This window comes from Cynara cardunculus, assembly GCF_001531365.2.
Source record: "Cynara cardunculus var. scolymus isolate 2C chromosome LG 3, CcrdV1, whole genome shotgun sequence".
NCBI lineage: Eukaryota > Viridiplantae > Streptophyta > Magnoliopsida > Asterales > Asteraceae > Cynara > Cynara cardunculus.
Window position 1 is genome coordinate 40034422 of NC_037530.1, and position 14584 is coordinate 40049005.

The 14584-nt window shown below is 37.2% G+C and overlaps 3 protein-coding genes across 4 annotated transcripts; 1 reads left to right on the top strand and 2 right to left on the bottom strand.

Moving 5' to 3' along the window:
• The first annotated feature begins 600 nt into the window (after positions 1-600).
• LOC112509830 (glutamyl-tRNA reductase-binding protein, chloroplastic) lies at positions 601-3596 on the top strand. 2 transcript variants are annotated; one of them, XM_025115006.1, is made up of 5 exons: positions 601-1088; positions 1208-1288; positions 2064-2177; positions 2675-2824; positions 2926-3596. In XM_025115006.1, exons 1-5 carry the CDS (start codon positions 714-716, stop codon positions 3160-3162), a joined length of 957 nt encoding a protein of 318 aa, XP_024970774.1. In that variant the 5' UTR covers positions 601-713; the 3' UTR covers positions 3163-3596. The 2 variants fall into 2 exon arrangements, with proteins under 2 accessions (XP_024970774.1, XP_024970775.1); XM_025115007.1 differs by having other exon boundaries at positions 2064-2168.
• Positions 3597-4265: 669 nt separating this feature from the next.
• On the bottom strand, positions 4266-6332 carry LOC112509256 (exocyst complex component EXO70A1). Its single transcript, XM_025114113.1, has one exon. The coding sequence runs from the start codon at positions 6330-6332 to the stop codon at positions 4266-4268; it is 2067 nt and encodes a 688-aa protein (XP_024969881.1).
• A 423-nt stretch (positions 6333-6755) lies between these two features.
• On the bottom strand, positions 6756-12892 carry LOC112510096. Its single transcript, XM_025115385.1, has 15 exons — positions 12547-12892; positions 11831-11979; positions 11661-11732; positions 11476-11589; positions 10327-10395; positions 10188-10244; positions 9591-9644; positions 9460-9522; positions 9305-9367; positions 8610-8774; positions 8386-8541; positions 8043-8123; positions 7877-7938; positions 7637-7757; positions 6756-7056 (listed from the first exon to the last, which is right to left on the bottom strand). Exons 1-14 carry the CDS (start codon positions 12713-12715, stop codon positions 7682-7684), a joined length of 1350 nt encoding a protein of 449 aa, XP_024971153.1. The 5' UTR covers positions 12716-12892; the 3' UTR covers positions 6756-7056; positions 7637-7681.
• Positions 12893-14584: the final 1692 nt, after the last annotated feature.

Consider the following 14584-nt stretch of genomic DNA (forward strand, 5'->3'; position numbering starts at 1 on the left):
CATGAGGCACAATGGAATGAAGGCAAATGACCAGCAGCAATGCCCCAAGCCAAGAAAATATCATTAACCATGAAGCAGGGGTATTGTCTCATGATGAAGCTCCTCTCTATTGTAGAAACAACAATAGAGAGAAGATGAATACTTGACAACTAATAGGAGTTTCATCTCATTCAGTTTCACTCTAATTATATCTACATACCAAGTTTTAGTATTTGGTTGTATAGCCCACATCCCTTCCACCTCTTGGGGTGAAATCGGTGAAAAAATAAGGACCCGTTTCGTTACTTTTTCTTTGTAGGAAACTAAACCACGGAAATAACATAACGGAACAGAGATTATTGGCAAAACTTTTTTATATGAGGAACAGAGTGGTTATTTAATCCCACCCCATGAAACAAGATAGAATTAACCTGAATTTTTTCGATATAACTTCAAAATAAATAAACAAGTTCCTTGCTTATCAATTTATTTGTTATGTGATGAAGAATCTTGTATTCTAGTCTGCTGTCATAACTCATGAGTAAATAAACAATCTGAACTTTAAAAGTAAAAGAAAATGTCATATATTGGTCGTAATCCCTTTTCTGGTGACCTAGACGAACGTGTATCATTTTTTCTCCCAATCCCATCTCGTTATCAACATCATCTTCATCCAAAATCGGTGTTACAGTCACCCCAGTCGTTCGTTGAAAACCCATTCCCTCAATCTCAAAATGTTTCCCCATGCCCTGTCTATGGCTTCAGTCTTACCATCCATCCACTCCCCCGAACTTCCATTTTATCCTTCCAAATCCATCGCCTTCCATCCTCCCAAATCATGTCTCCCTTTGAGATGTTCCGTTTCTGTGGCTCCCCAACCAACCCATTTACATCCCAATAACACCAACAATAAAACCTCCCCAGCCGAGGTTTCTAGAACAATCATGGAGTTATCCTCTGTTGGCAGTTTTTCCACTGCCACCCAAGACACTTGGCCTCTTGGTGTTGGGGTTCGCTTCGCCGTTGACTCTCAAGGCACACCAATTGTTTGTTTATCTGCCTCCTACCAACATTTCGCTTCCCAAAAAAGCTCTAGCCTTAATGTTCAGGTATATTCCTAAAAAATGTTTAATCCTTCATCTTTTTTTTGTTTCTTGTTACACCATTTTCTTTAAAAAAGTGCATCTTATGTCTTTCTGATTCTTTATTGTATTTGCTTCTTAACTAGTTAGAGCAATGTGGCATGCGAACAACACAGTGCACCATCCAAGGTAGCCTTCACAGACCTGACGATCAAACTGCCTTGAAGGTACTTCTGCCTTTTGAGTTATTAATAGAGATAGTAGAACCACTTAATTTCTCCACCCTTGTGCTTTCCAGCTTGAATTTTGGAAGTGACTTTGTAAACAATCATCCACTATAAATAAAGGAGCCATAAAAGATAAAAGATAACGTTCAGATGTGTTTATGAAGTTGTTATGATCACATAGTCATTTTTTAAATGTTGACAAATGCTTATTATTTAAGAAACTAAAAGGTAAAATAACCAAAAATTGAGATGCTTCTTGTAAGATGGGAGTGAAAGTCCCCCACTAAGGTGAAAAGAAGGGGTAAACAGGTAATTTTGTTTTACCCTTTGATGATCAAATTTGTTGTATGAAACCGATTATCCTAAATAATTAGATAATCAGAAGCAGAATCTGTTTATCTAAATATTAATTAGTTCTATAACACACATCCAGACACATCTAAACTCCTTTAGAATACCAGTGATCATCTACATGTTGGGGGCAGCCTAATTGGTTGTACAGCTTAATGGAGTCTACCTTTCAGAGATATTTAAATATGAAGGACTTCTGCTTTTAATCCTAAACATGAGGTCATTGTTTCACATTGCACATGCTGCATGCTTTGGAACAAAACAATTTGGCAAAGTGGTCACTAGCTAACAAATGGAGGGATTACGGTTTTCGTGAACAGTTGTTGATTTTATATTAGATTCCATAAAGATCGCAGTTGTATTTGCAACTCTATTGATGAAATATTATAATTCTTATCTACATTTCAAGCTTTTCTTTTGACAGAAGCTTGAGTCACTATGGGAAAAGAGGTTTGGAGAAAAAGCAGACAACAACTTTATTAATATTCTTGAAGTGGAACGGGTACTGCAAATGGACAATTTCATGGAGGTGTGTCTGGTAACTTGAACATCGGGTTGGTTAAATTTCATGAGAATATGTTATTTGAAGATGACAAATGTGTATCCCCGAATGCCCAATACTTAAAGCATGCATTTTGTAGAAAAAGTTCTTGTAGCCCGTAAATGAACATTATAGCCCTGCTGCACTTTTTTCCTTGAACAGTCTACCACCAGCTCACCCACCACCTGATACAAACTACCGTCATCGCTGCAAATGTCTTTCATGATCCTCCTTCACCCAAACTTCAGCTGGATATGTTACCACTGATAATTATCGTGGTTTAATCCTACATCATGATAAAAACAAGTGGTTCTCAAAACTTTATTGGCATGGAAAAAAGTGGTCGCCTCGTCATGCCTTTTAGAGAGCGGGAATTGTTATTTTTGGACTATTTCATATGGTTCCTAAGGAAAATAGATTTCATTTAAAAGTTGTACATGTTGTCTCTCCTATGGGACTATTACTTAGCACTAACCCAGGTTTGGGGACTGCAGGATGGTGTCTGGGTTACTTCTTCAGACTATAGACTGGCAAATGCTGATCCACTCCGAGATTTTGCTGAGTATCTAGTTCGTGAGATAAACACAAATAATATGGAAGATGTTCTGCGGTTTTGCAACATCTATGTGGACTCAGATGTCCAGGTTCGCTCTAATGTGCCAGAATAGCATTTGTTGTTCCATTGTTATTACTAATTAATGCGTTTATATGATATGTTTTCAATGCATATCCTTTGGTACTTCAGGTGTCAGAAGCGAAGATGGTGTGGGTGGATCGCTTAGGGTTCGACATACATATCTATTCTCCCCAAAATGATGTCTTTGAGGTTCGGATCCCTTTCCCTAGAGAAGTCGCAGATGAGAAGGGTGCAAAATCATCTTTTAATGGTATGTCCCAGCTTGCTTGGGAAGTCGAAAGAAATTACTCTGGCCTAGAATTTGAGAAAGTGAAGCAATTGAAGAAGATAGCCTCCAAAGTATAGTGATTAGATTTGCAGTTTTGAAAGTTAAAAAGCAAATTGTATGGTGGAGCTTCATGGTGATAAATCTAATGTGCACTACAKCTTAACTCTCAAGTATTCTTTATGGGCCCCTAATCTAGCAAGAGTTAAGTGGAGAAGCACTTATAAAGCCTGGTGACCTGCTGTGTTCAGTTGCTTCAACAAAATTTGTACGACTTCTCATGTATTTCATAATTTTCTATCCTGCCTTCTGTCTCTAAGTATGCCATTTGTAAGATGGTTATCTCCTATTAGCTTTTGGATAGTTATATTGATAGGAACGTATTGCCATCTTACATGTATGCTATTGTTTCTATGTGTGTGACTCGTTTGTTGTTGTGATTTAGTCCTACATTTTTTTTCATGTAATTGTAGTTGCCTATAATGTGCCTTGTGCTCTTGGTCCCCTTGTTTGTTTAACCTATTTCCATTTCCTTTCCTCTGGCCAGTTACATTGTCCATTTACACTTGTGCACACACTCTCACCTATATCTTACTCGCTTATTATATCTATTTGCTTTGCAAGCCAGGGTCTTCATGGAAATAACCTCTCTACCCCTAGGGGTAGAGGTAAGGTCTGCGTACATCTTACCCTTCCTGGACCCTACTTCTGCGTGGGATTTACCGAGTCCGTTTGGTTTGATTTGGTTTATTGCCATCTTGCTGTTCCATTCTTATGGATGGAGCAATATTTAAGCTGTAATGGTCAAAGCCCCTTTATTCATTTTTAACTGTTCTTATTAAGCTGTACTGATACTTGTTTCTGGAAGTACAATTACTCATTTGTGGTGGTTGAAATAACTCAACACTCGAGCACTAAAGGTCATGGATGGCCACCTGCCTTGTCTATCGGTTTCCCTAGATGGTAAAACTTTAGTAGGATTGATAAGTCCTTATGATTGAAGTTTGTTTCGTTTACTATAGATGCATGCCAGTAACAATATATGTTTGTTATATATATATATATATATATATATAACATATATGTACATGATTATGTTATTGTACTGCACTTCTGTTGAGCTATACCGTATTCCTGTTTCTACGTGTAACTAAGACTTGACCTCTATGTGAGAGATGTGAGCTTAGGAGAGAAGCCTCTGCATATCAGTTGTTGGCGAGAAGCGACCTGCAACGACATTCTTGATCTTACCTATCATGTTTGTATGCTTGGTGTTGCTGCCATTTTTACCCAACTTCGGCTGAAACATGGAAGTCAGCATATTCTCTAGGCTCTCTACGCTATATTTTACATACTTGTTTGGATTAGGAGTACCCCCACCTTCCACCAAGCCCAAATACTTCTGCATGTAGCTCTTATAAACAGGGACTATGGCTTCCACTATTAGCTGGCAAGTTTTCCATCTCAAACTTTTATCGCACAACACCCAGTCCGATTGTTTTCTAAACAAGTCATCAAATGCCTCATTAAATCCTTTGATTCTCTTATTGACCACGTCCTGAGCTATCACTCCTTCATCCAATGCCATCATTTTGTCATTGTTGTTCAACAGGGCTGGAATCTTTCCCCAGCTCCCTCTCAAGTATAGTGCTGCGTAGTATTCCACACGACCCTCATGTCTTTTTAACCACGATTCCCCCATTAAATCCCCAAGCTTTGTACCCTTTAGATGTTTGCTCAGGTAGCAACTGGTGTTCATCATGAAAATATAAGACAGAGCGGTGTCTTGATATCTTTTCGCCCATGTCTCTAAGTTAAGTTCCAGTGATTTTACCATGTTGTGAACCTCAACCGAAACAAGTCCCTTTGTGAATGTATCGGCATTGTACCAACTGGAATGGATTTTGAGAACTTGTTCCAGTACAGGTTTGTAGTCATCGTCAAGCAGCTCGTCGGAATATTCCGTTACAAACGTCATCAGTCGTGGGACTGCGCCATCTGCAGGAGGATCTGTCAGTCTTTGCAGCTCAACTTGTGCTGAGAGCTCCCAGAAAATTTCGTAAGTCCCATTGACCACCTTCTTAATGAGATTTCTGGTCTGAGTTTGAATTTCTGAACAGGGTTTTCCACCAAAAATTCTATTGAAATCCTGTCTCAGATTGTTGAGGGCGGCAAAGACGTCAAGCAGCTTGAATAGCTTGATTGCTTCTTTCTTACCCTTTGTAATCGTGTTCCCGAACTTGATAAAACGCTGTATTCCTGATTGGAGTGCAATCTTGGAGAAACAATCTGCCCACACATCTGGTTGAACGTTGTGGCCAAACACCTGGTCGCAGAGCCTGTACTCCAGTTCAAGCAGATGCTTCACTACAAACTCCAAATGCCTCCCCCATTCATCTATGTAACCTTCTATCTCTTGCACGCTATCAAATTCCGATAACGACATCCCGAGATAATCCAAATCAAGGCCTTGTAAACTTGTTTGAACAATTGTGGTCCGAACCTTGATGTAAATGGACATGCAGCGGTGCAGCTGGCTGTCACATGCAAAACATGCAACAATAGCTTTCAGGCTGTGGACAACATATAAAGGCAAAGCTTCTGGTGATGGATCGGCTACATCACCTTCCTCGTCGCCAGAAGAGAAAAGCGAGGAAGGAACTTGAAGAGGCACAGTGTTTTGGATTAAAAGATTTGTAAATTCATGTTCCAGTTGTTGGAAAGCAACACTTAGAATTCCTTGATCGAGAAGAGAATGGTCCTCAGTTGCCTGCAACTCCTCCAGTAAAAGCAGAGTCTTGCAAACATTGGAGTGGTATAGGTCATCGTCGGCCAGAAATACGTTAATATCAGTGTTATCGAGGAATTGCTTGACGTCTTGCACCCACAGGATTGCTAATTTGCAAGTGTTGGTGAGAAGGGTAAGCGCCTGTCGGAATCGTGTGAGGAGAGAGAGATAGAGGTTGAGGTCAGAAGAGGAGTGGGCAGCGGAGAGTAAGCTCCCGAGCTCATCCACTAGTTGGTAGATGTTGAAAACAGCAGAAAGTGGTGGAAGTGCACGATCGACATGGTCGCAGATGGCAAAAATGGCACATTTGGAAGCCATGTTTTTGATACGGGATTCCAAAGACAGAAAAGTGCGATTGATGCGAGTGACATTGGCAGTGGTTTTGTTAATCGCCGAGTCTAATTGTGTTGATTGGTGTAAGGTAGTGTTGAGAAGATCCCTGGTGTGTATAATGGCCTCCATATTTCTGAAGACAATTGTAAATGAGGGGTTAAAAGGGTGGTTTGTTTTCTTGTTGCTAAATGTTTGTCTACCAAATCTTTACCAAATGAATGAAGTTTGGAAGTTATTCAAACCAAACTTCACTGCCAAATTGCCATGCCTTTACTCATACTCTTCCTTTGTTTGCTTCACTTCATCACCAACTCCAACTCTAACTCTCTTTGTTTACCAAGTCCCATGAAATGAAATGAAAAGATAACATATATTATGGATGTTGTTTTTATAAATTCAAAATACAATATCCATAAAATCTAAATCTAAATTAAAATCTGTAAATCTTGAGCTCATGAAGGTGGTGGCTGTGGAGTATTCAAAGACCCTAACAGGTCCTTGTTCATCTCTTCAACACATCCATGCAAACTTCACAAGTCATTATGACACATGTTAAACCAAATCAAACCAGCTCAATATATCTCACTCGAAAATATGATATAAAATGAGATATAAAGACCAGTCCTCTACTCCATCATTCTAGTAGAAGCATTCAATCACCTAAACTAAGATGTGAAGCAAATAATGACTATAACACACACACACACGACAACCCCCCCCCCTTCCATAATACTATTAGTTATACCTTCCTGATCGTTATTTTCTATATATTACTATTACAATAAATCATACAACAGCAGCCTTCAGAAACAATATATAGATCTTCCATGCACCCAGATGGTATCGATTCTATCTGCAAATGAACACAGAGAAAATCAGAAACCATCATAATTTGACTTGAATCCGATGCTATTTCTTTTTGAAATTCTAGTAACCAAGAAAGACCGACACAAAAATCTGGCTACAAGTTTGAGCATTCAACTAGGTCAATAATGATGATGATTAAATATGCGGACTTCAGTTAATGAAGTTACAAAGTTTATGATAATTATGAAACATGTTGAGAATGGTTCTTTCTACGCAGTGGGGATACAAATTAACCAAATGAACTCACACCCCATGTCTCTAAAGAGATACAAACCCAAGATTGTTCAGCCCAACAGGTATGCCACTCAGTGTGTTCAATATGCTATTAATATCTCAGTTATTGTGTTGAAAATCACTAATGAATCTTCCAACGCAATTTCATATTCGACCCAGCAGTATCTGGGTTACCCGGTAAGGTAGAGTCCAGCCTCCGAGGAAGTCAAGGTTCAAACCTCATCAAAGATGAGGGGTGGGAGTGAGTATTTTTGCATGTATAAATATTATATACTTAAAAATAGTTTCAGTGTCGATGCTGTGAGTGATTTTCATGTTTAAGAGCTGCATACCTCAAATTCATGTTCACAGAAAAGCATTGATCTTCCCGTGTATTACTACTTGTCTGGATGTGCACGTTTAGCCTTGCGACGTGGTTGGTTAGGATTGTGATTTGGTCTTTTCGCCTTTTTACTGCATTCAAGAGAATGGGTAAATGAGTTACATTCTTGAGTTTAAAGATACAAACTGCAAAATGAATATCGGAGGTTCTTTCTTCATTAATGTTTAGAAGAAAACAGAGAAAAACTTACAAAAAGATGGCCGACAAAGTTTTGAACAGGATGATGATAGGCAGCGCCAACAATGCGGACGCCTGCAACATAAATATACCCACTCATCTTTTACTTCTGTTCTTTGTTGGGGCTGGGGGGAAGCAGCCAAATGCACAAGCATACACAGAGAGAGAGAGAGACTTACAGCAAACCAAACCAACTCCTTGGTTGCAAAAGCTTTGAAAATTTCATGTTTCTTCAGTGATTCTTCAACGATGCCTTGAACCTTTGATAGTACAGTACGTTCAGATAGCGATCAAGATCAAAACAACAATAGCTACATACGTAATCACTTTAAAGGAACGGTGTGGCCTAAAATACTAATCCACACAATCATAAATATGTAATATATGCAGATAAACCTATAAAAGGCGTCACACTTTAATAGAAAATATAAGAAGTCAACTCTATGCATATCTGATTGAGTTACATAGGAAAAGAAGGAAAAATATGAACATTGAGCAAATACTAGACCATATCTTCTATACCTGATGATGGTATTTGGTTGCAGATTCAAGAAACCTCCCATAAGCTTGAACTGCCTCATTTGTGTAAGGAGCCACTGTTTCCCATGCTTTATCGAGGTGAGGCTTTGTTGCAGTGGCAATATCATCAATGTATGGCTTGCAGACTTTCTTGGCACTCTGCCCCCAAGTTTTCTAATTAGGGCACATCTTAATCAAGGAGGAAGTAAGGTTGAGAAAAAACTTACCTGAAAGTGTGGGTCTACAACTTCCTTAATTTTGATCATATGTGGAGCTAGAGCGTCTTTAGATTGAACATAAACCTCTTTAGTCTTTTTGGTCAGTGATTGCATATGTGGCTCGACATTAGTTATTACCAACGCCCATTGTTCCCTAGCAGCTGGGACCCATTTCTGTGTATATTTAAAAATACATCCGATATAATTAAAACTTCAAAAAATATAGCAATCCAACAAAATAATAAACAAGGAATAAAGTTGTACAAGACAAACACAAAATATGAGGGATGTACATTTTGCAAAGAGTTTAATGTAGTAGGAACCATTACACGCAGAGAAATCTTAGGGAATTGACACTTGAAAGCCACACTTTACGCAAACCAAACCATAGGAATGGTGTTTACCCTATATGATTCCCTATGCAGTAAAGGTGTCATTTTACTCTCTAGATCTTTCCTTTTGATAATTGTTTCTCCCTCCTTGTGCCTTCTTTTTGCTGATTATCACAAAAGAAGTTTTTTAATCCAAAAAGAATGTAATATTATTACTTTCTACTTGTGTAACACACAAAAGGGACAGATGGATGAAACCAGATTGGAGCTTTGTAACATTTCAAAGAATAACAGTCCAAAAAAAGGCCGAGTAACTAAACATAATATAAACTAGCACAACAGAAAATTAATGACAATCAGAAAGTCGCTTACAGTTTTAATCGTCTGCATATGAGGTTCAACCCATTTTTCAGCTTGTGCCTTTTTCTCCAAAGCCTGCCCCAACGAAATGCAACACAGTAACAACTTTTAAAGTAAATGGCACATGCAATAATGTCTGCCAAAGAAATAGAATACACAAAAACTACCTTTTGCATAAAGGACTCGAAAGCAGGTTTTCCATGCTCTTTCCACTGGCTCTCTGCATAACCCTGCAAACACCACTGTAGTCATACCTCATTCTTTTAAGGACAAACAGCAATACTCCAAAAGGAACTACCTGAAAACCAACTAAACGAGCTGCAAGCCAAGGTGGTAACCATGCACTGTGAACCTGAACAAAGTTTACAAAACAAAGAATAAGTTTACTTAAATGCAACAGATAGGAATAACAGAGTTGATGTCTATATAGCATATACAAAAAGTAAGGAAATAACAAATATTAAGAAGGAAATCAACTTCCCACTTCAAACTAACAGAGGGGTTATGTCATGAAGTCACTTGGGTGAAAAACTTTTGGGCTTATGTAGCATTAACATGTATTAAGTAGTTGGCAAATCCAAGTTGATTTGTAACATACATTGTTAGTAGTATGAGTATCCTAGCATTTCAACTAATGATATGAAATTAGATGTACTTCATCACTTTGAATTTCAGAATAAATACGCTGCATGAGATCAAACTATCTATGCTTGAAAGGGGCCATGTGGCATGAAATACCCTTATCAATAATTTGTGTATTATATGAATGAATGCAACAAGAGCGCACATATATCTATACCAAAACAAGTGAAATCATTTCATCCTTTTAGAAACACAGTGAAGGAACATGAACACTTGACAGAGCTTCATGCGATAGCTAAGTTTCAGCTTTTACCTCTGTCAGTTCTTTAATTTTCGATGTTGCTTCAAATTTCGCCTTCTTAAGTTCCTCCTGCATATGATTATACATGTAACAACGTTGCATGTTGTTCATATTTAAAGAAGTATACCAAACACCATTTTTGTGAACATACCTCAGCAATTTTAAGAGCACGTTCAGTTTTATGAAGCTTTGTCTTATGTTCATCAACAACTTGTTGAAGCTGAAACAAAAGATAGAACACAACAATAATGTGTAAGGCCGCGTAACTCAACTCACCAAGTGGGTTACATTGTCATCTAAAACAAGGAGATCAAAAAAAAAAAAATCAGGACTTCGAAGACCATTAACCGGAAAGGTGGTTTGTCAGGAGGACCATCGCAGGAGACATTGATTATGGACCCCATCAAGATGGTGTCAAGATAAAAGCATATCTAATACATTTCCAAATTAAAAGGTAAGATCGTGATTGTCAGTTTATGAATGCAGATTGCATTAACTATAAAATATAGTGGAAGCCAAATCCTAAGCTACAAAATAGACACTTCCCAGTAGGTGGTTATCAGTATATCACACAAGTAAATAATTAACATATTGAACAATAAAGCATATATCCTTCAAGTGATATTGTAGAATAAGAAGCATTGCAAACCCAGATGGGCCATGTCCATTTACATGATTAGTAATGCAAGATGTTAAAACATTATTTGGCAAATGTGCAAAACCTACAGTAGATGGTGGTGGAGCACACAAAGATGCACAAGAACAGCAAACAATGACATTAGGAACACCGAAGATGAATGGGGTGAATAAGAGACCTTGGCCAACATTATCTCAAGATCAGCTCTTTACTTTCTTCCATATTAGTGAAAAAAACCCTCCAAGCATAACAATCTAGAATGAGCCCATTATGTATGATGGTGGTATAAAAGAATGAAAATGCAAAAGACGAGGACAACATGTCACCAAAATATTGTAACATTGTTAAATTCTTCAACCATCACATCCGAGAAGCATCTAGGAAAGAATGTAAAGTAAAAATAAGAGAGAGAGAGAGGAGAAAAAGAGTTGGATAGTGGCATCTATGCCTCACAGTGTTGAGTTGGAGTTATGGTTCAGTGTTGAGTTGGAGTTATGGTTCATAGATTTTAAACAACTAGAAACCAACACATGTTTAATCTCAGACATAGATGAAAATTATATATTGAGATTTGAGTTCCAAAATGTCCACCACCATAAGATATACCATATAAGGAACACTAATTTAGATCTCTCTAAAAGTTCTAATTCCAGAACAACTTACATCCTGAAGCTTTGGGTTTAGATCAAGCATCTTCTTCTCCAGTTCTTTTGTGCGGGTTTCCAAGGCCTCCCTTAAGCTGTTCTTCAATTCCATCTCCATTTGGAGTTTCTCTACCTGCAATAATTCAATATTTATATAATACCAGTGATATTGACATGTTTGGTAGAATGATTTCTTATGCAAACCTGCTTCTCCAATTCACGAGCACGTGCCTGAGCTTTTTTGGCTTGTGCATTAGCATCTGAAGACACTTTAACCTGTTAGCCAGAACAATGGGGGCTTAACACACCAAGAGATTTCATTTACTTTTGTAGTAATATCAAATTGGAATCTGCAAAATCATTAAACATCTTACCTCAAGCTTAGCTACCTCACTTTGCAACGATGTAATGCTATCTGACTTCTCTGCAACGGTCTTATCTTTCTCTGCAATTGTCTTCTCTTTCTGAGCAATGGTCTCATCCTTGCTTTTTAACTCTTGATTCCTCTCGTCAATCAGTGATTCTTTAAAACATCACATTGAAATCGAAATAAATAAGTCTTTTCAGCCATTCACACACTTCAACTAAAATAAACCTCTCACCAACAATGCTCTTCTTCCAGTTTTTAGTTGTGTCAGTATTGGGTTACAAACTAACTTCTGACTGTCCAGAAACCACACTTAAAGTTCAAATAAAATCCATCTTTACAGACAAAAAATTATGTTTTATTTTTTTCGGCAGGTGAAAGGTCAAAATTAGGCAGCACGAAGCTAAAGCAAGATGTGCGCTGGTGACGATTTGGGGTTCGCATGTGGTCAGTCTAGATTCAAAAGAACCTCCTTTAGGCCAGCGAAAACACCAAGTTGTCTAGAAAAAGGTTCAACCAAAAACAATGGCCAACTAGGTTGAACCTTACTAAGGAGCTAGGGTCGACGAAGTTAACAAAATAAAATACACCAAAAGGAGAGAAACAGCGTACTAGCTTGACAAGATTTAAGTTTACCATACAATTCGACGACAGCAACTACTTGTACTGATATACATACTCAGACTAGTATAGTAACTAAAATAGAAAGATTAGAGGACAAACCAAGTGAGTGGATCTTGGAGGTGAGTTTATCCAATTCGATTCGAAACGAATCAGAGTTGTCGGATCCAACTACAACTTGTTCAACGTCACTGTTGGCTTGACTTGGAGTGAAGATTAGGGCAAAGAAGAGTGAAAGAAGAAGGAAAAGATAGAGCTTGGAGGGCGCCATAATAGGCGTAAAGCTAGCCACTGAATACAAAAGGGTTGTGAAATCTCAGCAGATATGATAGAGTTTTGGGGGAGCAAAGTGGAAGTAGTTGGTTGGGACTTGGGACTTTATGAAGAAGCTCTGCGTTGAATGAATCTTGTTCGAACTCGTGGCCCTCGTCGCCGGTGACAAAATCATGGAACACGTTCACATCTATTTTTTTTTTTTCTTCTTCGTATTTTAGGATCAAAATAATTACTGTATATTTTTATTTTATTATCCTTCAAATATAATTTATTAATTTCTGAGTCAATTATTTCTTAAAAAAATTGGGTTTTTATACATACTTATTCCTATTTTGGTTTGATTTTTATTCGTATTTTACTTTGGTTTTCATTTATTTATTGTTACACATTTTGACATTCCAGTTATATGTAAATATTTTGATACGTCCTAAATCACTAAAGTTATTGAATTGAAAGAGGAGAAGCTTCAACAAGTACATAACCAACCAGCTTTCCGTAAGAGTATCCAAGTCAACAACACCTCCATTTTCACGTTTTACCTTCGTAACCAAGATGTATTATTAACATCTTCAAGAGAAAACTTGGAATCGAGTTATTCACTTGTTGAACAACTTTACTTGACTTGTCATTGCATCGTAAAGAAAACACTACACCTAACTGAATAAAAGATTAAGCTAGATAAACTCAGAGGAGTGGGTAGGATGTGCTAATGACAACCTATGCTACGTGAGGACGCTCTAATATCATCATGAATGCCCAAAAATCAAGCATACACCAAGTTTAAAGATCACATATGATACGAGTCTTTAAAGAGGATGGAGGGTTGGAGGGAATTGAGATTTTACATTTGGATCCTCAAACTATCCAATATTTTCTATAACTACCCTCTTCTTTTATGTTTTGCAAAACATTTGGTTTCCTTTTTGAATATATTATTAAATACATTTCCTATTTTTCTATTTTCATCAAAAATGTTAGAATTGAAGCTATTGTTTCATGTTTATTTGTTCCATAATATAATATGATAGTTTCACATACAATTGTGATTTTAAGGTTAGAGTTGTTAGGTAATATATAACTATTAATTGAGAAATTGATCATTTTCTAACCAAAGTTTTCAAAAAATCAATAATTCCGCAAGTGCGGAGCCACATTCCCCGACAATTCAAAAAGAAAATGTCAAACTTGAGGAGCCAAACGAAAGGCAATTGTGAAATAATCTTTTTTAATTATCATTAGTAGAAAACATACATTCACAAGCTACGACTTTACCATTTCTGAAATTGATGATATCTTGGAAACTTTAATGAAAAAAATAGCTAGAAAATGAATTTTGTCGAGTGAAGTGGCTATTTTGATCAATTTCCCTTGTTAATTATTAGTTGTTGGAGTTTGTTAATTGAACGATCTTCCTTGGATCAATCCATTCAAAAGATTTTTTTTTTAATGAAGTATCACTCTGATCAAATAGATAAATAAGACGAAAATATTTAAGTAGAAGACACTATCAACCACATAAACACATGACCATTACTTAAATTTTGATCCCATCATCAAAATTTATAGATTCGCCTTTGACAACCACGATAAAAATGGTGCGACTTAAACATGTTTTTGGAAATCAAATACCTCTACCCAAAACCATTTTTAGCAAGGATTAAGCCCATCAAGCTCATTGTCGGTTTATCCGTCATGGCCCACGTGACCCAAGTGTATAATAATAATAATAATTAATAATTATTATTATAAAAAGGAAAAAGGGTTTGGTGAAATTTGTGTTGATGTCTCGTTATCAACCTTCATTTGAATGTTATCAAGTCATCGTCAATGACTTTCTCTTTCATTTTATTTATTAATTTATGCT